The following is a 25683-nucleotide window of genomic DNA, read 5'->3' as shown; positions in this document are numbered from 1 at the left end:
CCGAGTTCACCCAGATAATTAGCGTAAGAGCCAGAGCACATTTTTTTTTCCTCAGAAAGAAAACTGTATACATTCAAAGACTTTTAATTTCATGGGCTTCCCAGGTGGCCCTAGTGATAAGAACCAACCTGCCAATGCAGGAGATGTAAGGGACACGGGTTGATCCCTGGGTCAGGAAGACCCACTCCAGCATTCTTACCTGAAGAATCCTGTGGGCAGGGGAGCTTAGTGGGCCATGGTCCAAGAGGTCACAAAGAGTCAGACATGACTGAGGAGACTTAGCGCTGCACAACACAATTATACCCAAGAAATGTGAGAAAGAGAGGAGAACAAATGGTGGCAGAACCAACAGTTGAGTAATGATGAGTAAGTTATGGTACATCTATATGCTGGACTTTTATGTGCAGACGTTATAAAGACTTTTCAAATAAATTTTTAGTAACTTGAAAAATGTTAAATTCAAGGTGAGGTGCCAAACTCTATAAACAGACTAATCTCAATTTTGTTGAAAATATTTCCCTATGCATACAAAAAAGACAGGAAGTGTACTAGAATGTTGACAGGGATATTGTTTGAGTGGTTAGGATTATGAGTGATTTTTTGTCTTTATATTTTCCAAATGGTCTATAGTGAACACACTTTATGTAATCAGAAAAATTTTATGGAGGAAGGATGAAGGGAATAAACTGTTCAAAGAGGTAAATAAATATTTTTTATAATCCAGCTCTTTGAGATAATGTAAATTAAAAAGTTATGATAAGTAGTACAGTTGGTTCTGGGGAAAATCATTTACATATTTAAAGTATGGGAGTGCATGAAGTATTCAAATTTGTTCTAATGTTCTTTGGGCCAACTCTAGTGCCAAGCACTGTACTTATGATAAACTTGTTAACCTCTCACCTCTAGAGTTTCTTAGCTGCATAATTTTCTCATCTCTCATAAGAAAGCAAAACATCCATTAAAGATAACTGACAGTATATATAGGATGGTTTAAAAATAATTTCATAAAAAAATGTTACCTATCAGATGTTGGCTTTTCAGTTTTGTAGTAAATTGCTGTGTTTGCTTTAAAACCTAGGTCAATAAATTTATCTTGATACTGTTTTATTCTTGCAGCCCTGCCAGGCCCAAACACGTGGAACTAAATCTTAAAAACCCTAAGAATCTTGACAGTTTGGGAAATGAGCATAATCCATTTAGCCAGCCGGTTCACAAAGGAAACACTGCCACCAAAATCTCCTTATTTGAAAACAAGCGGGCAAACAGCAGCCCAAGACACACTGACATTCGAGGTTTGAAGAACACTCCTGCCTCTAATAAAACATTTGTTGAGAGGGCAAAGCTGAATTTAGCCAAAAAAGCCAAGGAAATGGAGCTGCCTGAAAAGAAGGTGATGCCAAATAGTCACCAGAACGGTGTGCTGGGGAAGCCAACATCTGCAGAAGCCAAAGTGACGCTTCCTGAAGAGGAGACTCCCGTTTCTCAGCTTCCCCAAGGTGATAAGGTAGATGTGCAAACACATGCTGGCTGCCCTTCCGAACCAGTGGTTGCTGCTCTGACTCCCGTTAAGGACCAGGAGCTCTTAGGAGAGAATGACTCCAAGGCTGCTAACAGCAAAAGACTTGAACTTGAAAATATGACTAATATGGCAGAAAACACCCCTGCCATTCTTGATACCAAAGATCCGCCTCCAACAGCCATACCAAACCCGCAGCCTGGATTTTGTGACTCACTGCCCCCAGCTGAGTCATCTAATGGGCCTTCTCTGTCACTGGCTGCCCCCATTCCTGCAGATGATACCAAAGACACATGTGCTCAAGCTCCTGTAAGCAGTTCTCTGTGCACTGATCTCAGAGAGTCAGAAAGCCATAATGGATGTACTCTGCCTATATCTCATCAGAATAATGAGACAATGCCCCCCTCCAAACTTGCAGGAGGAAGAGAAGGAGGAGGGGAGACAAGCCCTCCTTTGTCCCCAGAGCACAGCCCGCAAGCTGTGGGAGATGAGTGTCCATCCAAGGTCCTAGTCCAGGTCAGGTCCTTCATGCTCCCTGTGGAGAGCATGGAGGGGGTCTGCTCCCAGATCATCACAGATAGCTCTGAAGTTAGAGAAGCACAGTTGCCAAGCTGTCACAATAATGAACTCCAAGTGGTTTCCGTTGCAAGTGGTGCTCCCCAGAAAGAGGAAGTACAGGGCAATAAGGGCACGTCACCCAAACACATTCACTGCAAAGAGGAACATGTAGTAAAATCTGGCGCACAAGTCATGCCGCCCGAATCAGAAGCAACTCTGCCTGTCCAGGCTCAGAGTGAGGACAGCAAAAAACCCCTGAAGGCTGAATCCACCGCCACCAGCCTCCCTGACAACAGAAGTCATTTAGAAACTCCCCAAAGACCCAGTCAGAGTGCTGTGAATGGCCAGGGCAGTCCTGCCAGTCTTTTGAACATCTCTGCTGGTAGTGATGATAGTGTATTCGATTCTTCTTCTGACATGGAAAAATTCACTGAGATTATAAAAAAGATGGACAGCACTGTGTGTATGCCCCAGAAGAAAAAGAAGACCAGGCTACCAAACTCCCCCGCCCCTCACTTTGCCATGCCGCCTATTCACGAGGACAATTTAGAAAAGGTGTTTGATCCCAACGTGTTTACCTTTGGTTTGGGGAAGAAAAAGGAAGGCCAGTTGGAAATGTCACCAGCTTTACATTTGATGCAGAATCTTGACACCAAATCCAAACTGAGGCCCAAACGTTCATCCACTGAACAGAGTGTCCTCTTCAAGTCCTTGCAGACTCATACTAATGGGAAAGACGAGCCCCTGGCAGCTCCAGAAGTCAATGACAAAGAGAACAAGGATGTCCAGAATGGTGGAGTCAAGAGATCGAGGCTAGAAAAAAGTGCACTTTTCTCAAGCTTGTTATCTTCTCTACCACAAGACAAAATCTTTTCTCCCTCTGTAACATCAGTCAATACCATGACCACATCTTTCGGTACTGCTCATAGCAGTTCTCTTTCTCGACCTTCCGTGTTGCAGCCCGTGGCTGAGAGTGCCCCACCCTGTAGTACAGAGAAAGAACAACCAAGTCTGCCAGCCAGTAACTTAAAGGTCTTCAATTTCAACTCATCAGATACGTCTCATTCGGGATTGAAAAGTCTGAGCCCCATGGAAAAGTGCCTGCAAAAAGAGGAAACCAAGAAGGATGTGGATTTGCAAAGCAACCTTCCCATTGCAGAAACTAAATTTTCTGAATTTTCAAAACTGAAGACCAACGGTGATACGTCTAATCATACTGAAAGTGTTCTTAAATCAAACTTGCCGAGCTATGGAAGCAGTGACACAGACTTCACTGGTCTCTTCAAAGCCAGCTGGTTTGACCCAAGCATTTCTTTTTCTGGAATGGCATTATCAGATACAACAGTAAGTAGCAACATAGTATCATTTATTTGAGGTAGTTAAACAGTCAGAGAAAAAGAGGGTGATGAGCAATTCATGTTATTTGTTTAAAAACGGTTATGCTCCTATACAATAATTTCTTAACTCATTCATCACATTTGAAAACCTACTATGTACAATGGAGATTAAAGTTCAAGAGAAAAGGTACTTGGATACTGTTCTCAAGGCATTCATACTCTAGCAGGGAAAAATAAGCTACAAATATTTTAGGGCACTTGTGAATTTATATGTTGTATTGTGAAAGGTATAGATAAGGTACCTTGAGAATTCAGAGACAGGGTGTTTTTTCTTCCATAGTTCTGTGTAAAGATGCTCAACACTATACTTGGAATTTAGTGAAGATTTGTGAAGGCTTCCTTTATCTTGAACCCCCACCCCCCGCCCCCACCAAAGAATCTTATTCCTAATCCTTTCTTTTGCACTTTGAGATTCGCTCTTTCTTCCCCTACATAGGAGTCCATGTTTATCCCACATGGCTGAGAAAATGTTTTCTCTTTATTTGGAATTAGTTTTCGTTAGGGAAATATTTTTTCTTGCAAAGCTGTTGGGGAATAAAGAATTCGGTTTACCTTGGTGCTTTCCTGTAATATAGTAGAGAGGATGGCAAAATATGATTTTGATTTCTCCATCTTTTTTCTGACTGCTATAAGTTGTTTTCTTTACTCAATTTTTGACATAAATTTGTGGTTTTCATTTATGATGCTTGGTACTCAAGTTGAAAGAGGGAAGAAGATGATAAAGTTTAGAACTCAGCTCTGCTAAGCCCAGGAGCAGAAGTGGCAACTGTATTCCTGTTGCCCACCCTGTGAACCAGGCTGCCTAGCAAGTGAAGATGAGAACCAGGCAGAAAATATCCTGCCCCCTTCCTCGTTTGTACAGGGCACTGCCCCATTTAAATTTGTTGTATTGTTTTTTGCTACAAGCCTATCATGGAATATAATTCTGGAACCTCTTTCAAAGGGGTAGTTGAACTTTCAGTAGAGGCTCAGATGTCTTTTTTCAAAAGATTTCAAATTTTTTACTCCTAGGATGCCATACACACACACACACCCACCCACCCACACACATCTAGATGTAGATATACAATAAGATTTATTGAGGACCCCAAAGAGCTTTTGTTCACATGGGTTATGCCTATTGGAATCTATTATATTAGAAATTAATACTGAGGACTTCCCTGGTGGTCCAGTGGTCAAGATTTCATGCTTCTACGGCTTGGGGCATGGGTTTGATACTTAGTTAGAAAGTAAGATCCCATATGCCATGTGAAGGAAAGTTACATGGCTCAAAATTGCCTGGAGTTAAAACTCCCCTCCAGGTCCTCCCCACCATTCTATGAAAAACAAAGAACTCTCACCCAAAGGGGAAAAAAAAAACCAAAAAAAACCAAAACGGACATTAAGGTTGATTATGCCCAGCTCCCAGCCAGTCCAGCCTCTGGCCGATCTCCAGAATTCCTTGCCCCAGCTGTTTAGGAGATAACTACTCCGAACAACCTTGGAGAAGAACAGGCCCCCTTAAGAGAGTAGATTTCCACATATATGCCTATATATACTTACTCTTTTCTTGGGTTAGTGCAGCAGCTCACTAATCTGACTGCTGCCCGTTCTCGCCTCATTAAAGGTGATCTGTTCCTGTAAAGTGCTGGTCTCGTTCGTTTTCCAAACCTCACCTTCTCTAACTCCCTTACCCTACGCCATGTGGTCCAGCCAGTAAAAAAAATAATCAAGTAATTAATACTGAGAAAAATTTAAAACAGAACACACAAATGCACATTCCAGTATCCACCAGAACAATGATGTCATCGCATGTCATGGACCCTCTGGAAAATTCTGCTCTATACCTGTGAGAGAAAGTGAAAAAGACAACCTCTTCTAATTATGAAAATCATTTTGACCTCATGGACTCTCTGCAAGGGCACTGAGGACCCTCCAGGGACCCCTGGATTGCACTTTTAGAACCACTGCTATAAACAAATAAAACTGAATCAGCCTATAGCACTTAGAAATCATGCAATTTTTAAGTATTTGTCTCAAGCACAAAATTGCCACTGGTCCAGCCTTATTCTCTCTCCTTAATCATTCTTAGATCACTTCTCTTATTTAACAACAATCTGGTGAGTCTGACAACAGAGTACACAGTTTCACTATGGAATCTCTTGAAAAACCCAGTCAAGTGGAGTGAAAAAGAGAAACAGAGTACTCTATACTTTCTCAAGGCCTTTTTATGATTTAAAAAAAAAAAAATTTGTTTTTCTTTAGGTCTTGGGCTTTGTTCTCTTTTTAATGTCTGAAATTTTATTGTAATATCAGGCTTTTTCTTTAGCTTATCTTCTTGAAAGGTGCACATATAAATAAACATATGCCATTTTAATCTGTAATAATGCTCTACTGAGGCCCTTCCTGTGGCCTTTCAGTCATAGTCCACCCTGGTGTGATGCAAGAGCCATCAGATCACAGGCAGTCCTTAGAATGGGCATCTTGGTCAGCAATGAAAGTAGTCCATGTTCTATCATATTTTTACAAGTGTAATTACATTTTTATTATCTTAAACATTTCTAGTTTTACTGGTCTTGTCAGATGGGCTTGAAAATGATTAGTTTTGTAGTTGTATAAAAATATATTTTGTTCCTCTAAAAGGGATTAAATAACCGTGTGCAGTGAGCATTGTGAGATATACCATAAACACTTTATTTAGTTGTTATGTGATGAAAAAACAGTATTTATAGATTCAGATAAGATATGTATAGGAACACACAGAATTGATTCAGCTCATTCTGGATAAGTGATTGATCCATTATAATTTCTCTGTTTATTTGAAATTATACTGGGATGGTTTGAATTATGATCTCTTAGCTGAATTCTGGTCCTGTGAACTGGTATAAAACATAGGTCTGACTCTTGGGCCCTGAACTTCCCAGGTTGGTGAAAATCTCCTAAGCATATAAATGAGGAGAAACTGAAATGGCAAAATCAATTAGAAGAAGAAAAAAGCCCTTACCTTTAATAGATTCAAGTTTTAATATGACTTTGGTATAGATCAAAGTAGATGTGTAGATATGTTTCCAAATTGACAAGTGTGAGGCAAATATGACCTCACTTAAAGGATCATGGGAGGGGAAAAGAGGACTTTCCATGAAGTTTAATTATTTGTTGTGTTTTTGTTCATCTGATTACAGACAATTAGAGGAAGCATCCAGAATAAAATCAATCCCCGACCTGGAAAAGTAAGATTATTTTCTGTTCCTTGTCTAGAATCATTTTGACTTGACAAAGTGCAACAACAGGACTTGATACCACTCTCACTTTCTTAGGTGGTGATATATAGCGAGCCCGACGTCTCAGAGGCATGTATTGAAGTGTTCAGTGACGTGGAGGATTGTAGCGCCTGGAGCCTCTCTCCTGTGATACTAGTAAAAGTCGTTAGAGGATGGTAAGAGTGGCACCTTGTGTTCCTGACTCGCAGAGTGTGTGTTTCACATTTTTAATTGTCTGTTTGGTCCTCAGTACTTATTTTAAATTATGCCCTTAACAATATACTGAACTGAACAATACGAAGGGCAGACAATACTAGTCTTCAGTTCAGTTCAGTTCAGTCGCTCAGTCGTGTCCAACTCTTTGCCACCCCATGAATTGCAGCAAGCCAGGCCTCCCTGTCCATCACCAACTCCCGGAGTTCACCCAAACTCATGTCCATCGAGTTGGTGATGCCATCCAGCCATCTCATCCTCTGTCGTCCCCTTCTTCTCCTGCCCCCAATCCCTTCCAGTATCAGAGTCTTTTCCAATAAGTCAACTCTTCGCATGAGGTGGCCAAAGTATTGAAGTTTCAGCTTTAGCATCAGTCCTTCCAAAGAACACCCAGGACTGATCTCCTTTAGAATGGACTGGTTGGATCTCCTTGCAGTCCAAGGGACTCTCAAGAGTCTTCTCCAACACTACAATTCAAAAGCATCAGCTCTTCAGCGCTCAGCTTTCTTCACAGTCCAACTTTCACATCCATACATGACTACTGGAAAAACCATAGTCTTAGTGAATACTCAAAGTGTATCTAAGAAAAACATTTTTTTAACATTTCTGATTCTAGGAATGACGCATGTTGATGCTAGAGGAATCAGAAAAATGCAGCAGTATAAATTTCTTTTTCCCATTTTTCCCACATAATGTTGGTTTGGACTAATGATCACCAGAGTCTGTAATATACTTTTGGTTTTTTAATTTTCCATAAGGTTGGTAAGAATTGCACTACTCATGTTGACAGGCCATGCACTAAGCATGCTGATAGGAATTTTAAAAATTCTATAAGGGAAATATCTTGGCTAACTTTTTAAGTGACAGTTCAGTGAAGGACTAATCTAAAATTTATTTTCTAACTTTTTGACAGCAGGTAGTTTTTGTTAAGTAAAGAAACTGGTGAAAAAAAATTGTATTACCAGCTTAACTGCTTCAAGGAAATACACAGGAAATTGAATAAAGAAAAGCGGTTTTAAAAAAAAATCACTTACTTGGCATAAATATGAATCTTTGTACCTATTTATAAACTTGTTTAAAAAAAAGATGTAGGGCTGTAGGCATTTATGGTTTAAAAAATTAGTAAGCTTTTCTTTGGGTCTCTCCATTTGATTAAATATGCAACATCTTTCCTTTTAGGCTTTAGATATTTTAATATATTTTTCTGTATATTCAACATATTCACTGGGAAAATACAGTTAGTTTTCTTAAATTTGAAAACTGAAAATTATAATTTCGTTTTTAATGAAATACTGATTCTTCAACTTTTCTTAGTGTCTCTCTTAGAAGTATGAGCACTTAAGACTAGCACTGTCATATATTGTCACGAGGTTTTTATTTAGTGTTTTTATGTTGCTGAGAAGAATAAATGTGCTTTCTGGGTCATTAAAAAAGTATTACACAGTATATTTGAAAGTTGCTTAAAGAATAGATCATAAAAATTCTCATCACAGGAAAAAAGATTGTTTAACTGTGAGGTGGTGGATTTATTAAATAAACTTATGGTGATCATTTTGTAATATACACACATATCAAACAGTCATGTTGTACAGCCAAAACTAATACAATGTGATATGTCAATTAGATCTCAATAAAACTGGAAAGATGCTTTCCATTAGCCTGCATGTAGTAGTCCTTTGTATCAGTATATCCATTGATATGGCTCTAATATGTAAGTTAAAACCCTCAAAAGTGTTTTTTACATATATAAGAAGAAAAAACATTACAATAAAAGTCCATTATCTGACATTACTATGTTTCTACCAACTGGCAAACTTACTATACTATAGAGCTACTATAAAAATTAGTAGCTCTATAATGTTCATACTGATAGTCAAAAGTTCTCTAAAATCCTGATTGTTGTTTTGTTTTAGTTGCTAAGTCATGTGTTACTCTTTTGCAACTCCATTAACTGTAGCCTGCCAGACTCCTCTGTCCACTGGGATTCTCCAGGCAAAAATACTGGAGTGGGTTGCCATTGACTTCGCCAGGGCATCTTTCTGACCCAGGGATCAAACTTGCGTCTCCTGTTGAATCTCCTGCACTGGCAGGCAGATTCGTTACCACTGAGCTACTGGGGAGAGAATTGGCCACTAATATATTATTTATAAGGGGCTCCCTGGTGACTCAGATGATAAAGAATCCACCTGCAATATAGGAGACCCAGGTTTGATCCTTGGGTCAGGATGATCCACACACACACGTTCACACTCACACACTCTACACTCTATTGGCCAGAATATTTGACTAATCAAAATCTCTCTCACCAAGACTGGCTAATAGTTTTGCTGTGTTTTATTCTTAGTTGGATTTTGTATGAGAAACCAAATTTTGAAGGGCACTCCATCCCCTTAGAAGAAGGAGAATTGGAACTCTCTGGTCTCTGGGGTATAGAAGATATTTTGGAAGGAAATGAGGATGAGACAGTGTCGACTAAGCCCATGGTGATTGGTTCTATCAGACTTGTGGTCCAGGTGGGTAAAATTAGTAAGCTTTTAATAAAGGCAAACTGGATTTCATCTGTTCATTCAGCAAATACTTAATGCTGGATGTGATTCTTTTAAGAGTTTCATTTTGTGATAAAAGTGATTGGGAAAAATATTTTGTGTTTTATGGATAGGTTTTCTATATTTTAAATATTTGTACATGTTAATTAGAAAAGAAGCATTCTAATTAGTCTTTTTCTTCAGAATAAATCCTGAAACATGAATTTCTCTTTCCTGTCCCCCATTCCCATCTGCAAATGTATTTTATTTAATAACCTAGTTTTGATGAACTCTGTAAGAACAGATTTTTCTTTTACTTATTTTTTTGGTTGCTCTGTGAGTTCTTATTATCTTGAGTGGCCTACAGGACTATTTTGAAAGCTAAATAATCCAAAGATAATTCAGCTATTAACTCTGGGATTTCATGTGAGTTTTAAGAAAATGAGTACATATGGCCACTTTATGGATTGGGTAAACATTTCTTGGTTATTTATTCATTAATGAGGAACTTGAATCAGTTCTTTGTGGTTCTTGGAATTTGATGATTCTTTACCTTTTAAAAATGTAAAAGGTATCTTCCAAGTGAAAAAGCTCCATTTGTGTATTAGACTTGGGTATCAGAGTGCAACAGGGGAAAAAGACGTGTTCCAAAATGAGAATGAGTAAGAATGACTAACAGTTTTTGGCAGAAGAAAATGTTATTTCCTGGGTCAACATTTCTGAGTGACTTAGATGGTAATTGGTATTCTAAATGATTTATCTCTTAATAATTTTAAGTACATAATGTGATAGACTTTATGCAAGATGTAACAGACACCGTTTTGAAATGTCATAGTGGAATAATTTATCTGCAGTTTTTATTTATTACTCAAAGCAATGTTTTAAAATATCATTCAAATCCTATCTCCCATGTAGTGTCTATCCTTTATTTTTCTGAATTCTCTACTTATTCTTGGCCATATTATAATCTGCTTTTTCTGTAATTGTAATCATTATACAAGTACATGTTGTTTTCCTTTAACACTGACTCTCAATCTCTTTTTTACTCTCTCTGTACTGCTTGCTGATGGTTATACTCCCACTTGGAACATCCTCGATGATTTGCAATTGCGAGAGAGATGAGAATCTGGTGGGGTGGGGATTTAGGGTCCAGGAAGGTGGGCTGAGGGAAGTGAAGCACGCTGGTCCAGAGACCTCCTGTTTTGGCTGATGGTAGCAGGCCTCGTGCAGTTAGTGCTTTTCATGGTATTACACGGTGTGGGGTTTTACTGAGCATCATATCCCACTGATATGATGTGCTTTCAATTGTTTTACCTTTCTTCTTACTATAGGATTTAAGCTTTTTTCCTGTCTTAAATGATGCTTCATGAGTATTTTTGTGCATTTAACAATGTATACATTTTATGATTCATTTCCTTGTGGTAAGTTTTTCAGAATGGTGTCATGTTAAAGAGATGAAACACTTTTATGGTTCCTAATACATGATGAATTTTTTTTTTTAACAGATTGTGTTTATGGTTCCTTGACACATAAAAGTCACAACATATATTCAAGGGAATCACCTTTTCAGCTCATTAACTGTTCCTTTTGTTAATATTTGAAAGAGTTGCCCCTGAACTGACCCAAGTGTTACCATTTTTTCTGTACCTCAGCTCACCTTGGTCTGCAACATTGAAGAGGTTCAATAAATATTTGATCCAGGCCCAGGCACTCAGCCAGGAGAGGCCTTTTGTAGTGTGTTTGATGGACATGCAGGGCATGGAACAGTGACCAAAGTGCAGAGATTTGTAAATCACTGTAAACGTGCACCTTTGCCTTTATGACTTAGACCAAACCCACATCATGGTCAAGGAGTGTTACCGCAGGGGCCCGTGGGCATGAGACAACAGTTGAGGAAGCAGCCACTCTATAGCTTAGTGTCTCTGGATATGAATGGTCACAGGAGAGCAAGGAACTAAAACCCAGGTTACCAAGGAAAGCCAAGCAGGTTTTTCAGTGAAGACAAGGGAAATAAATAACTTTCCAAAACTCTTGAGATGCATTTTTGGTGGTCTTTGCTTGAATGTAATGCTGAGATACATGACTAATGCAATGTGTATGCCCCAAAAGATCACATATTAGGTCCTGAGTGAGAACAGGAAAGGGATAAAGTGGCAGATGATCTGTGCAACATATGTGTATATTTAAAGCTTATTTTAATTATTAAAAAAAGGAATAATGAGCTTAATGTGGAGTTTAATACATGGTGTTACTATTATACATATATACTGTATTCATGTAATTTTTTTTCTTTTTTAGGATTACAGAGTTAGTCAGATTGACTTATTTACTGAACCAGAAGGGTTAGGACTTCTAAATTCCTACTTTGATGATACTGAAGAAATGCAGGGGTTTGGCATAATGCAGAAGACTTGTTCCATTAAAGTACATTGGGGCATGTGAGTATTTTATTTGCAATACAGTTTTAATGAAGCTCTTTTTTGAGTGTGAAAAGAGGACTTCAGATAATCTATCTCTAATTTGTTATCCTGTTAAGTAATTATTGACTAAAAGCTTTTATTATTTTTTTATAAGGTACATAAAAATCTTATTTTTTTGGTTACTATGTTACTATAACTCAGCTTTCTTGTAAATGATAATGGTTTCTTGGAGGAAGTGCAGGGAGAAAACTGCATTTTTAATGTGGAGATTTCCTTATCGCAAAGGAACATGATTCATTCAGAGCTGAGTTGCAGATTATACCTTCATGGTAATTCACAGGAGGTGATTCAAAGCATGTGTGCCCCTGATATTTCATGTGGGATGGAGGCCAACACGCATACTACTTCCTTTGACAGTTTCACACAATGCTTTCCAAAGCCCCTAGGATGTTGATTTCAAAAATTACAGGAAGCTGCAAGAGTATTTTGAAGGAAGCGGGAATATTTCAGATAGGGGAGAAATTAGGCTAGAAAGTGCAGGCTGAAGAACTGAAGCTGGTGGCCCCCACAGTGGAGTGCACAGCCCAGGGCATGTGACAGACGTGCACCGAAATGCAGGGAAAAGCACTAAAGCTTCTGTATAGTTCATTTAAAATCTCCTTTTCAGATCTTATCTTTGTGTATGTTTTCCAATAAGTTTATAGTATATTCAGCAGTTATATATATGTAATTTATAAGTATTCATATATTCAGAGACTGCTCAAGAGTTTATATTAATGGAATATGAGTAAGATAATACATATGTAATGAATCCAAAGGTAAATACTACAAGAAACATAAATTATGGAGAGGGACCATAGAAGTGCTACTTTAGAGAGTAGTCAGGAAAGTCCCTGGTGACTTTTAAGCAGAGATCTGAGGACGTGAGGGAGTCAGCTGTGAGACATCCCAGGGAGGCAGGGTAGATAAGTGTCCTAGGCTGGAAGCCCAGTGTTTGCACAGCCCTCCAGGGGATGTTTGAGCAATTGAGGGGCGGTCTGGCTGCAGTAGAGTGAGCCAGGAGGATTGGTGGTGGAGAGGGCTCGTATCATGTCAGACCTTGTAGGACACCGGAGGGATTTTAGGTGACTCCAAGGAACATAAGAAATCATTGGACGACTTTAACCTAACTTGTGTTTTAGGAGGATCACTCTAGCTTCTGTGAAAAAGTATATTGTAAAGAGCTAAGAGTGGAAGCAAAGATTTGCAGTTACATAGGCGAGAAGTGTTTCGGTGACTTGGTGTGATGGTAGTGGTAGAAGAACAGTCAGATTCTGGATACATTTTGAAGACAGAACCAACAACATTGGTTGACAGGTTTTATGTAGGGTATGAGGGGCAGAGAAATGTCCAGGGTTTGGGACCACAGCATTTATTGGAATAGAAAAAAACGGGGAGGGGGAGTGAAATCCGGGTGTTTTGTTTTGGAGATTAGATGGGAGATGCCAACTACCCATTCAAGCATTCAGGTAAGAGGTCAGGAAGGTGACTGGATACATGACACTGGAATCTTAGGTGGGGTAGGGAGGCTGGAGATATAATCTGGAATCATGGTCATGGAGAAGGTATCTAAACCCCATGCTGGATGAGATCTCCATGCTTAACCTCACTCATTATTAGAGAAATGCAACTCAAAACCACAATGAGGTATCTTCTCACACCGGTCAGAGTGGCCATCATCAAAAAGTCTACAAACAATAAGTGCTGGAGAGGATGTTGGGAAAAGAGAACCCTCTTACCCTGTTGGTAGGAATGCAAATTGGAATAGCCATGATGGAGAACAGTGTGGAGATTCCTTAAAAAACTGGGAATAGAACTGCCATTTCACCCAGCAATCTCACTGCTGGGCATACACCCCGAGGAAACCAGAACTGAAGAGGCACATGTACCCCAGTGTTCATTGCAGCACTGTTTACAATAGCTAGGACATGGAAGCAACCTAGATGTCCATCGGCAGATAAATGGATAAAGAAGTTGTGGCACATGTACGCAATGGAATATTACTCAGTATAAAAAGGAACATATTTGAATCAGTTCTAATGAAGTGAATGAACCTGGAGCCTATTATACAGTGGGGCTGGTGCACTGGGACGACCCAGAGGGAGGGTATAGGGAGGGAGGAGGGAGGAGGGTTCAGGATGGGGAACACAGGTATACCTGTGGCGGATTCATTTCGATATTTGGCAAAACTAATACAATATTGTAAAGTTTAAAAATAAAATAAAATTTAAATCTTAAAAAAAAGAGAGAAAGACAAATACTGTATATAATGTATATATATGGAATTTATAAAGACAGTACCAACAATTCTACATTCATGGCAGCAAAGGAGACAGAGATGTAAAGAACAGACTTTTGGACTCAGTGGGAGAAGGCAAGGGTGGGATGATTTGAGAGAACACCCCTGAAACATGTATATTGCCATATGTAAAAAAGACAACCAGTGCAGGTTCGACGCATGAAGCAGGGCACCCAAAGCTGGTGCTCTGGGACAACCCAGAGGGATAGGGTGGGGAGGGTTCAGGATGGAGGGACACAGGTATACCCATGGCTGATTCATGTTGATGTATGGCAAAAACCATCACAATATTGTAAGATAATTATTCTCCAATTAAATAAATTAAAAAGAGCAGGAAAGTCATCTGAGCTTTAGGCACTTTTATATTTAGAGATTAGGAAGAAAAGGAGGAATCAAAACACAAGTTTCTTCATCTCTTGCTGCTTTTGAGTTTTTCAACATCAAAGAGACCTATAAGTCTTTTTTCTCAAAGTATTTAAGGCTGAGAAATATAACTAACTCATTCCAATATTCGTCCCTGGAAAATTCCATGGACAGAGGAGCCTGGCGGGCTGCAGTCCATGCGATTGGAAGGAGTTGGACTTGACTGAGTGACTGAGCTCGCACACACGCATCATGTTTTTATCTCCATGTCTGGATGATTTCATGACTCAGGCTTGGACTATGTGGAAGCGTAACAAGCTACAGTTAAATAACGTTTCTTACCTTGACAGTGAGTTTAATCTGGTGTTACAGATGGTAGTTACAAACCAGTCATATTTTACACATTTTGATGGGCTTGCATGGTGGCAGACACTTTTTTTCTGGTTCTTAATTGCCATCAGGGTAATAGAAAGCTGCCTTAGACGTCAGTTCAGAGTTTGGGCTCATTGAACTGTCAGCTTGGTACCAGGTCAGTAGTACTTTTACAGATCTCCAAGGGGAGCCTTGATGGGTTGGGGAAATTCAGCTGATAACAAGTTTTCAAGCTGACACTGCCTCGTTGGTGCAGCAGTCCTATGAACTGATGGAAGAGAAGCCTTAGCTGTGCGGGGGTGCTTCTTCAGATTCCATGAGGAGATTTACTCCAGGGCCTGTTCAATTTGCATTAGGCCTTTCTATACATACACACATTCAGACTGAAGTGAAGTGAAAGTGGAAGTGTTGTGTTTGACTCTGCGACCCCATGGACTATACAGTCCATGGAATTCTCCGGGCTAGAATACTGGAGTGGGTAGCCTTTCCTTTCTTCAGGGCTCTTCCCAACCCAGGGATTAAACCCAGTGTGTTACTTGCTAATTTCTTATTTGGGAAAATGAGAACTTTCTAACAAAATTTTCCTCTCACATTGTGTGGAGTGAGATTTGTCTTTAAGCAGCTGGCAATGCCAGCACCCATCCTTGCAGGAGTGACAGTGTATCTTATCTTGAGTCTATTTCTAATAAATAAAATTAAGGAATTTTAAGGCTTCAAAGGCATCATAAAGAACATCTGTTCCAACACCATCATTTAATCAAGGAAGACAGGGTTTGGCCACTTTATCAAGTTGGATTAGTTGTTAGGATTAGTTGTCAGAAGAACAGGTACTAGAATGCAGGTGTTCTGAAATCAAGGGACATTTTTTTAATAGCCACATATTCTTTGGTCAATGCTAACATGAAATACTTGATATATAAAAATATATGTAGGTATGTGAACTATGAGGCCTAGTAAACAAGCCCGTCATCACGCAACTGAGAACCTCACCATTACTAACGCTGCTGCAGCACCCAGCAGAGCCCGCCTGTTCCCATCCCCCTGCCTTCTCCACGTGTGAGATCCCTCTCTGGAATTTTGTGTGTTTCTCAGCCCCTTGTTTTGTGGTGTCACCATATAGTATCTGTCCTTTCAGTATTTTTAGCTGTGCTTGCTTTTGAAATTTATAAAAATGGTATTAAACTTTTAAAATAAGGAACTGTGGCTTGTTCCTTTTTCTCCACATTGTTTCTGAGAGTCCCCATATTGATGAGTATATGTGTACTTATTCTTTTTCATTGCTATTTAATATTCACTGCATATATTTCCTTATGGAGTATACTGAAGCCCAGCTTTTTATTATGAAAGTTTTCAGACATAAGCACAAAAGTAGAAAGGATAGCAAACACCCATATACCCTCCACTTTGATTCAGTAATTGTTAACGTCTTGCCATATTTGCTTTATCTTCTTTTCTGAGCACTTGAAAGTAAGTTGCAGGCATTGTGACCCTTCATTCCTATAAACTTCATCCCAAATCTCTCTATAATGACATTTTCCTATGAAACTACCATTATCACACCTGAGAAAATTTCAATATGGCCATGATAATATCTACCCAATAGTCCATAAATAAAATTTCCCCATTGTTTCAGGAATGTCTTTTATAGATGTTTTTAATTAGTATCCAAGCAAGGCTCGTATATTTGGTTGTCCTATCTCTTTGAAAAGTCTCTTTTAATCTCTTAAATACCCCCATCTTTGTTTCCCATGCCACTGATTTTTTTTGAAGAATTTAGGTCAGCTGCTTAGCGTATGTGCCATAGTCTGGATTTTCTAAGTGCTTCTTCAAGGTATCATTTAACTTGGTCTTCTGTCACCTGAAATTTATATATACAGGCAGTAGGTCTTCATGTATAATCAGATGCAGATCGAAGGGTTTTGTCAAGGATATTACTTCTATAGGTAGTGACACATACTCGTGCTGCGTTAATCAAACCAAGTTTGAGTGTCGGTTACACTGATGCTTCCCACTCCTCTCCACTGTAAAGGTACCAGTCCCCCCTTGAAATTCAGAGCCTGCTCTTGTTTGAATAACCTCAAAGTTGGCACATTCATATTAAATCTTCTGACTATACCCTTGGTTTCTGTATGTAGCCAACATTCATGTGCAGCCATATCTAGAGAATAAGACTTAGGATCCAGCTGGAAAAACTGTTTTTGGTTTAAGAACAAGTGAACAAGATAAGGTTTTTCTTGTCTTGATTCAGAGGGTGCTTCTGAAAGGGTAATTACATGAATGATTTTCATGAATGTATGGATGACCATTGTTATTAGTTCAACATTAGTTCAACAGTATTCCTTTGTATGTATACATTTTTTTTTATAAAAATATTTGTATTCATTTATTTATGGCTGTGCTGGATCTTTGTTGCTTGCAGGCTTTTCTCTAGTTGTGGTACGAGGGCTTCTCATTGCACTGGCTTCTCTCGTTGAGGAGCACAGGCTCGAGGGCCCGTGGCTCGGCAGTTGTGATTCCTGGGCTCTGAGCACAGGCTCAGTAGTTGTGGCACACAGGCTTAGCTGCTGTGCGGCCATATGGGATCTTCTCAGATCAGGGATCGAACCCGTGTCTCCTGCATTGGCAGGCAGATTCTTTACTACTGACACCAGGGAAGCCACATTTGTTATTGTGTTTTTAAACTCATACTTTATAGACATACAGTTTATTCATAATATAGGCAAAGGCTGAATACATGAGAAAATAAAAGAAAATGAAATCACACTGCGCGAAGGTAGTTTATCTCCTGATGGCCTTGTGAATAATGTATCTTGTTGGAATAGAATTAAGGGGAAAAAGGATCACACTCTGTATATGAGTTTTCAGATTCCAAAGTCCACCCTCATTCACAAATGTGTGTTTGAGTTACCCAGCAGGCCCTCAGCATTTACTGAGGAAGTTACCCAGCAGGCCCTCAGAATTCACTATTCGCAGAACAGCAGTCTTCAGGTGTGCCAGTTTATATGTTCAGGCTTTTGGACAAAGCCCTCTTTATCCCAGATTACCTTCCTTCTATAAGTGTTACCATGACTAAGCTGTATGCTTCAAGGAAAATGAGATGTTTAGTAGCAGATGAATACATACCCTTAGAACTCAAACCGTAGAAGAAAACACTTAATGAAAGAGTACTTCAGTAAGCACCATGTCAGAATCTCAGAATCACTTGTTGATGAGCCATCGTCTGTGTTTATAAAAAATTCAGACTGTTCATTTGTGAAGAGTCAGACCTCAAGGCCCTTGGCTTGTTATTGGCCAAATAGCACACTTGATAATAAACTGCTGTTATTTAGCTAGGGCATGAAATCAGTGTGTGATGTGCCTTTGAGAGCTTTGGGCTCCAAAAAAAGATGTAGTACATTCTCTTTTTTTAGTTTATTTTTAATTGGAGAATAATTCTTTACAATGATGTGTTGGTTTCTGCCCTAAAACAGCATGAATCAGCCGGAAGAATACATGTGTCCCCTCCCTCTTGAACCTCCCTCTCAGCCCCGCACCCCATCCCACCCCTCTAGGTTGTTTTACTGGGTTGAGCTCCCTGTGTTATACAGCAATTTCCCACCTACCTACTTTACATGCGGTAAAGAATGTGTCCACGCTATGCTCTTAATTTGTCCTGCCCCCTCCTTCCCCCGCTGTGCCCACAAGTCTGTTCTCTGCATCTCTGTTCCTGCCTTCCCACCACCTCCCAGTCGTCCCTGTAACTATTGCCCTGACTTCTAACACTGTGGATTAGTTTTGATTCCCCCACCCACACACCACACACAGCCTTTCAACATTTTGTGTGTGTGTGTGTCTGTATGTGTATGTTGGCAGGTCTCCAGTAGGATTTTGACTATAAATCCCTGTATAATTAGTAAGTCTAAAGAAGTTACTGATTTATCCAGGACAGTCTGTAACAGAAACTCACCAAAAACGTGCCCTTGGGCCGAAATTGTGAACAAGAGAAAAGCAAAGAGGGGAGAATCAGATTCATTTTGTAGGTAAAAGATTACCTTTATAGCCAGCTTCCTCTTGTGGCCTGTGCTCTGGGGAACTTGGCACAGTTAGCCCAGCTAGGATGCTTTAGCAAGACTAATAAAGAATTGGTGGGTATAAGTGATCACCAAGAATGCCACATTTGCTTGTCAAGAGGGTATATTACCATCTCTCTTATAAAGAAGTCACTTCTCCAGCAACAGCGACTTCACCAGAACCCTCCAAGGAACCAAGAAATTGATAAGACTGCACAGTCTTTAGGGACAGTTCATGTGAGGCATGGTTTTCTGGTTTCCTGGTTTCTAGCACATTAGAGGAGGGTGAGGCTTCTGGTTGCTTGACCACAGCAGAAGTGACAGCTGACAAGTGTGATAGAAGGGTGTGGTATTGAAAAACCATAAAAATCAAGTCCAAGGACTCAAAAAGCATTGGGCCTGGGAACAAGCAGTCTTTAGACTTTGAGAGCCCCCACAGACATCACTGTGCATTAAGTCATGCTCCCAGTGCTGATCCTGAGTGACTGTGAAAGCAGAAATTATGTTCAGTGCACTCTCTGGAATGAGAAAGACTGCTGTTCAAGAATGACTAGAACCTTGGTTTTGGGGTCAGCTTGGATCAGCCCTGCATTTAGTACTTGTAGCTGTGTGGCCCTGGGCAATTTAACTTCACCTGTAAAATGGGGACTGTATCTTTTCCTTGTAGCATTGTTGTAAGGATCAGATGGAATTCCTTGCAAGCTCTATTTATTTGTTAGCTGTTCCTAATTTTTGACACTATGACAGATGATTAGGTGGAACATCCTATTTTTGGTTACAAATGAGATATAACCTTTTAAAGTGTGAAATCTCCTGGCTGGAGCCTCTCTAAATACATACCCAGGGCAAAAGATAACTACTTTTATTACTTGGAAGTAACAGACATTTAAACTTTGAAACAGTTCATAATAGAAAGTAAAATCAGTGGACAAAGCTAGCCAAGCCAAGGAAACAAACAAAAGCTCAAGAGGTGCATATAATGGCTTATTCCTCCTGGAGTCCAACATTGCTCCACTAAGTGCACCCACACTTGTGTGTCCAGACCCACATCCTCCCCTGTTCTGGTCCTCTCTCATCTGTGGGGTGCAGTGTTCCACTGACAGAAATGATGAACTGTCTGTTTCTTCCTTGGTACTTATTTAGATGGCTGATTTATGAAGAGCCTGGATTTCAGGGTGTCCCTTTTATCCTGGAACCTGGTGAATACCCTGACTTATCCTTCTGGGATACAGAGGAGGCATACATTGGATCCATGCGGCCACTGAAAATGGTAAAGATGGAATCCGATCATGTGTTCTTAGAGTCAGTAATTCTTTGCTTGACTTTGATAATTCATGGGATGTGACTTTAAAGCAATAAAGCCGAGTTTTAAAAGATAAATATGTAGAGGATGGGACTTATTGCTAGATAGAACTAATAGAAAGGATAACTTGATAGTTGCTACAGATGGAGGAAAAAAAACATGGATAAGCCCATAGGTGTTCTTGGCCATGCAGAGTCACTGATATGTGTGCACAGCTCAGCCCAGGGCAGATGTGAGAAGTGAGAAAGTGAAGAATTAAATCAGGAGGACAGACAAAGTCCAGCTTGTAGGTGTTAGAGAAAGGGGATAATTAGGAGAGCATCATAATAAGTCAGGGCTTCCCTGGTGACCCAGATGGTAAAGAATCTGCCTGCAATGTGGGAGACCTGGGTTCGATCCCTGGGTTGGGAAGATCCCCTGGTGAAGAGAATGGTAACCTACTCCAGTATTCTTGTCTGGAGAATCCCCATGGGCAGAAGAGTCTGGTGGGCTACAGTCCATGGGGTTGCAAAGAGTTGGACACGACTGAGTGACTAAGCACAGCAAAGCACAATAAGTCAGGTGGATCTTAAAAACCAAGCAGGATTATTTTAGATGGCAATGTCAGAGTTAGACTGCATGAGCCAGGTCAGAGCTGGGAAAGGGTAGGGCCTGCTGAGGACCAGCTTGCTGTAATGACAGGCCAGGCTGGGTGACTGCACCGGGGGGCCTGGAGTCAGATGTCCAGGTGAGTGTTGTCCTCCAAAGCGCTCCCCTTAGGAAGGATCCCGTGCTTCCTTCCCCTGTATTTTGCCTGGTTCTTTGTTTCTTCTGCAAGACTCTAAGCGTTGGAAGGCTCCAAGCTGCACCTGTTTTGACCTCATGTTGAGGTGCGTCATAAGAATGTTCACTAAACACGTACAGCATGAGTGAGGCTCCTGTTACAAACATGTTCTTGAAATTCCACTTTGTGGTTGTCTTCTAAGTCAGTTTGAAACAAATTAGAAAGTCAGGAAGATAATTTTTTATCTTAATTTTATCCCTCCTGCCACAGGTTGTGGCTTAATTATCTGTCTGCTTGTCTTCATGCAAATAATTCTGGGCTTTTCTTCTAAAATTAAATCCTCTTTTGAAGAGTAAAGTTTTGTAACTTTTCTGAATATGTAAAAGAATTGCCTCAAGTTTTGAAGGCAGTTTTTAATGATGACCTACAGAATTGTAAAGTTCACAGAATTCGAAAAGGATTCCTTTCAAAAAGCATACTTAGTTGATTGTATGAGCCCTGGTTTGTTGATTAAAATCAGCCACATTCTTTTTTAATTATAGTTCATTTGCTGTATTCGAGATCTTTGGCTATACTTTATTTTTTTCACTTATATATGTAACAACTTAAAAAAAAAAAGCCTTTTGACTTTCCCACTGCTGGTTTAAACTCTTACCTTATTTAATTCTTTTGTGTGACACCTCTTCTATGATTTTAGTGAGATTTTTGGATTAAAATTTCTTTATTCTAAACATATAGCAACCCCCATAGACCCATCCTCTATGGGATGTTTTAAATTTATCTAAGAGTTTACCTAATTATTTCAGGAGTCCTTCAGATCATATTGTGAACTTGAGTGAACTTCAACAGCTTTGTAAGCCAGAGGTTGCAAAATCAAATGCCTCTAGGGCCAGGTAGCAAATAGGCGTGAACAGGATGACAGGGAGCTGAATCCCGGCGAGGTGGAGACGGGCAAAGCGGAGCCCGTATCCCTGCTGGAGGGTGAGCCTAGTGCAGGGTTAATAAGCACAGAAGGTGAGGGTTGCTGCCTGTGAGAATTTGAGTCTAGAGATGTAAAATCTTAGACTGCTTTTTAAGAGAGGTGAGAAATAGGCCTTTTTGGGAGTTTAATGAGTTTAAAAAAAACAACAACCAAACATCTATTTGGTTAAAAAGCACAGATACCATGCAGCTTGTAGACCGCCTCTGTGAGACTCTTCCTCATATCTTCCCTGCATTTTTGGGAATTTTAGAACTGTCTCCACATCAGTTAAACAAACCAGAATGTAGTTGGTCTGTGTGGTTCCGTGGCTTATCACAGACTGCTGTGGGTAATAGCAAATGGTAACTTATCAGTGACAAGCCATTTTTCTTATAATATTATTTTTCTTTTCAGGGTGGTCGTAAAGTTGAATTCCCTACAGATCCTAAGGTAATGTACATTTTTAAAGAATTTTACTCCCATTCCATCTTCATGAAGATAATACTTGCGTGATTTTATGTATCACTTCCATAAGACATAACTGCAGTCAGCGGGAGTTGTCCAGCTTATACATGCCATCACCTTCAGGAGGAAGGTGATGCTGAGAGCACGAGTTAGCACTAAGTGTGTGCAGCCATGGCTCAGAAGGTTCACTGTTGCATTAAGCTGTAATCTGCAGTTGTATTTACTAACTGCGGGGCCTGTTGCTGCTTGCCTGAAAGGAAAAACCTTACTTTTCAAGACACGTTCTCCCTACTCTAAAATTCTCCTTCTGCTAGTTCTGCTTTGCACATCTGTGACACACAGTTTGATCTATAGTGTGTCTCATTTTTAAAACATTTTAACAATACTTTGGTTCCTTAAAATTCTAAATATCAATTCTAGACGTTGAACAAAAACCAATTATGCATCTGTCTTTTGAACTTTGACTTCAGGCTATACCACAGCAGGAGTAAAATTCTGATTTTTAAAATTATATTACAAGATACTTTTATTTAGTTAATTTAAAAATGTGATTATAAAATTTGTGTTCCACGACTTAGTGATATTAAGTGACTGATTTAGTGTTTAGCTATTGAGATATTTGACTTCTTACAACTTACTGGCATATCTCATTTCTGTTATAGATAGTTATTTATGAAAAGCCTTTCTTTGAAGGAAAATGTATGGAGCTGGAAACAGAGATGGGTAGGTTTGTCATGGAAGGAGGTGAAACAGAAGAAACCACTGGAGATGAACATTTGTCATTTGTATCAGTGGGATCTATGAAAGTTCTACGAGGCATGTAAGTAGACAGGAGTGACCTGTAAGGATTCCTTTTTATTCCCTTTAATAACATTAAAAACATGGTCTCTCTTCCCCAAAGATAGCTTTCCAAATTGCAGGGTGGAGTGAATAAACATGTTTTCTTCAGCTAGTGGTGACCTGGATTTGATGGGCTAGTTTGGAATCAGTCAGCTGGGCAAGGCTGATAAATTGGGCCATCCAGATTGATCAAATCTACACTCTTGTTTATTGATATGCTCCAAATTTTTGAACTGTTAGTTTGCTTTCTATTTTTTAGGATCATATTCTGTACTTTATAGAGCTTACATATTTTCTTTAAAGTCTACACTTGAAAATGGCTTATAAATAGCCCAAAATATACAATATATTAATTGTTATTGGAAGAAAGTTCATCCAGTTTTATTTGTTAAAGTTCTTTTGAGTCAGTTCTTAAACACACTTAGACAAACATGTACACATACATGCTGACCTCCCTATAATCCTTTAAGGAACATTGGTATATACTTCTTAGATTAATTTCTTGGTGAAGTGAAGTGAAAGTTGCTCAGTCATGTCTGACTCTTTGTGACTCCATGGACTGTGGCCCACCTGGCTCCCCTGTCCATGGAATTCTCCAGGCACGAATACTGGAGTGGGTTGCCATTCCCTTCTCCAGGGGAATATTCCCGACCCAGGGATTGAACCCAGGTCTCCTGCATCGCAGGCAGATTCTTTACCACCTGAGCCATCAGGGAGGCCATTCTACTAATCTCTTAAATGCTAGGGAAGAATTCCAGTAGTCATAATGCGTGGGTCCATGTCTTGCTTTATAGCTATTTACATTTGTCAGCGACACTGATATTTTAACAGTACTGAAAATTTCTACTCTTTCATGTTCTTCTGTTGTAGTTGGGTTGCTTATGAGAAGCCTGACTTTACAGGTCATCAGTATTTGCTTGAAGAAGGAGAATACAAGGACTGGAATGACTGGGGAGGCTACAGTGGAGAACTGCAGTCTTTACGACCTATATTAGGTGTAAGTTACAGAAAAGCTAATGGGTAATACTCGGGCATTTTTGAGTAATAATTGGCTAGTCTTTGAATTTTGAATTTTTTTTTTCTCAATAGGATTTTTCAAATGCTCACATGATAATGTACAGTGAAAAAAACTTTGGATCCAAAGGTTCCAGTATTGATGTATTAGGAATTGTTGCTAATTTAAAGGAGACTGGATACGGAGTGAAGACACAGTCTATTAATGTACTGAGTGGAGTGTAAGTGAAATAACCCAATGGGGATTTTAATAGTGAGCTTCACTTTGGTTTGTGCTAAAGTAATGGAGTCTTTGACCCAGAGTAGACACTCAATAAGTACATATCTCAAAAACGAAACATTAAATTAGCCATTTAATACTGCTACAATATTTTTATAACTGCTTTTTAAAATCTTTCTCATATAGTATCTTTTATATGTAATATAACATTGGAGCAGAATTTGAGTTGCATTATAAAATCTACAGATTCACTTCTCTTGTCATTCTTCATGAAAAGAACTCATGAATTTCTTAGGATCAGAAACAAATAATAGTGATTTAACATTAGAAACCTGAAGTTGGGACAAAGTCCCATTTGATTTTCTTATGGTCCTATACCTGCTCTATTATATTTCCTATTATTTTTTTCTTCCAGTTATATTAAGATGTAGTTGATATACAGCACTCTGTAAGTTTAAGATGTGCAATGTAATGACATATTCATCGTGAAATGATACCAAAATAAGTTCAGTGAACATCATCTCATAGATACAAAATAGAAGAAGAAAAAATGTTTTCCTTGTGAGGAGAACTCTTAGGATTTACTCTCTTAACAATTTTCATATATAGCATACAGCAGAATTAATTATATTAATCACACTCTACATTATATCCCCAGTATTTATTTATCTTATAACTGGAAGTTTATACTTTCTGACCATCTTCATCCAACTCCCCCGACTCCCCACCTCTGTAACCACAAATCTGATCTCTTGTTCTATGAATTTGTTTGTTGTTTTGAAGTATAATTGACTCACAACAGTATGTTAGTTCATGGTACACAACATAGTGCTTTAATATTTCTGTGCATTTCAGAATGATCACCATGATAAGTCCAAATCTGATCTCTTGTTCTATGAGTTTGTTTGTTGTTTTTGAAGTACAATTGACTTACAACAGTATGTTAGTTCATGGTACACAACATAATGCTTTAATATTTCTGTGCATTTCAAAATGATCACCATGAAAAGTCTAGTTACCTTCTGTTGCCATACCAAGATACTACACAATTATTGATAATATTCCTGATGTTGTACATTTCATTCCCATGACTCATTTATTTTGTAAATGGAAGTTTGTACCTCTTA

General features: G+C 39.2%; 1 protein-coding gene across 1 annotated transcript in view; it reads left to right on the top strand.

The window, feature by feature from the left end:
• CRYBG1 (crystallin beta-gamma domain containing 1) overlaps nucleotides 1–25683 on the top strand; it is a 248824-nt gene that overhangs the window by 199961 nt on the left and 23180 nt on the right. Inside the window, exons 4-13 of the mRNA XM_055535300.1 lie at nucleotides 1117–3418; nucleotides 6633–6680; nucleotides 6768–6886; nucleotides 9268–9436; nucleotides 11747–11886; nucleotides 20134–20260; nucleotides 22432–22467; nucleotides 23145–23302; nucleotides 24193–24319; nucleotides 24412–24557. Of these exons, the coding sequence (XP_055391275.1) occupies nucleotides 1117–3418; nucleotides 6633–6680; nucleotides 6768–6886; nucleotides 9268–9436; nucleotides 11747–11886; nucleotides 20134–20260; nucleotides 22432–22467; nucleotides 23145–23302; nucleotides 24193–24319; nucleotides 24412–24557 (3372 nt within the window). The remainder of the gene's footprint in view (nucleotides 1–1116; nucleotides 3419–6632; nucleotides 6681–6767; nucleotides 6887–9267; nucleotides 9437–11746; nucleotides 11887–20133; nucleotides 20261–22431; nucleotides 22468–23144; nucleotides 23303–24192; nucleotides 24320–24411; nucleotides 24558–25683) is intronic.

Source organism: Bubalus kerabau, chromosome 9 (assembly GCF_029407905.1).
Source record: "Bubalus kerabau isolate K-KA32 ecotype Philippines breed swamp buffalo chromosome 9, PCC_UOA_SB_1v2, whole genome shotgun sequence".
Taxonomy (NCBI): Eukaryota; Metazoa; Chordata; class Mammalia; order Artiodactyla; family Bovidae; genus Bubalus; species Bubalus kerabau.
This window is presented reverse-complemented; position numbering and strand designations above follow the sequence as displayed.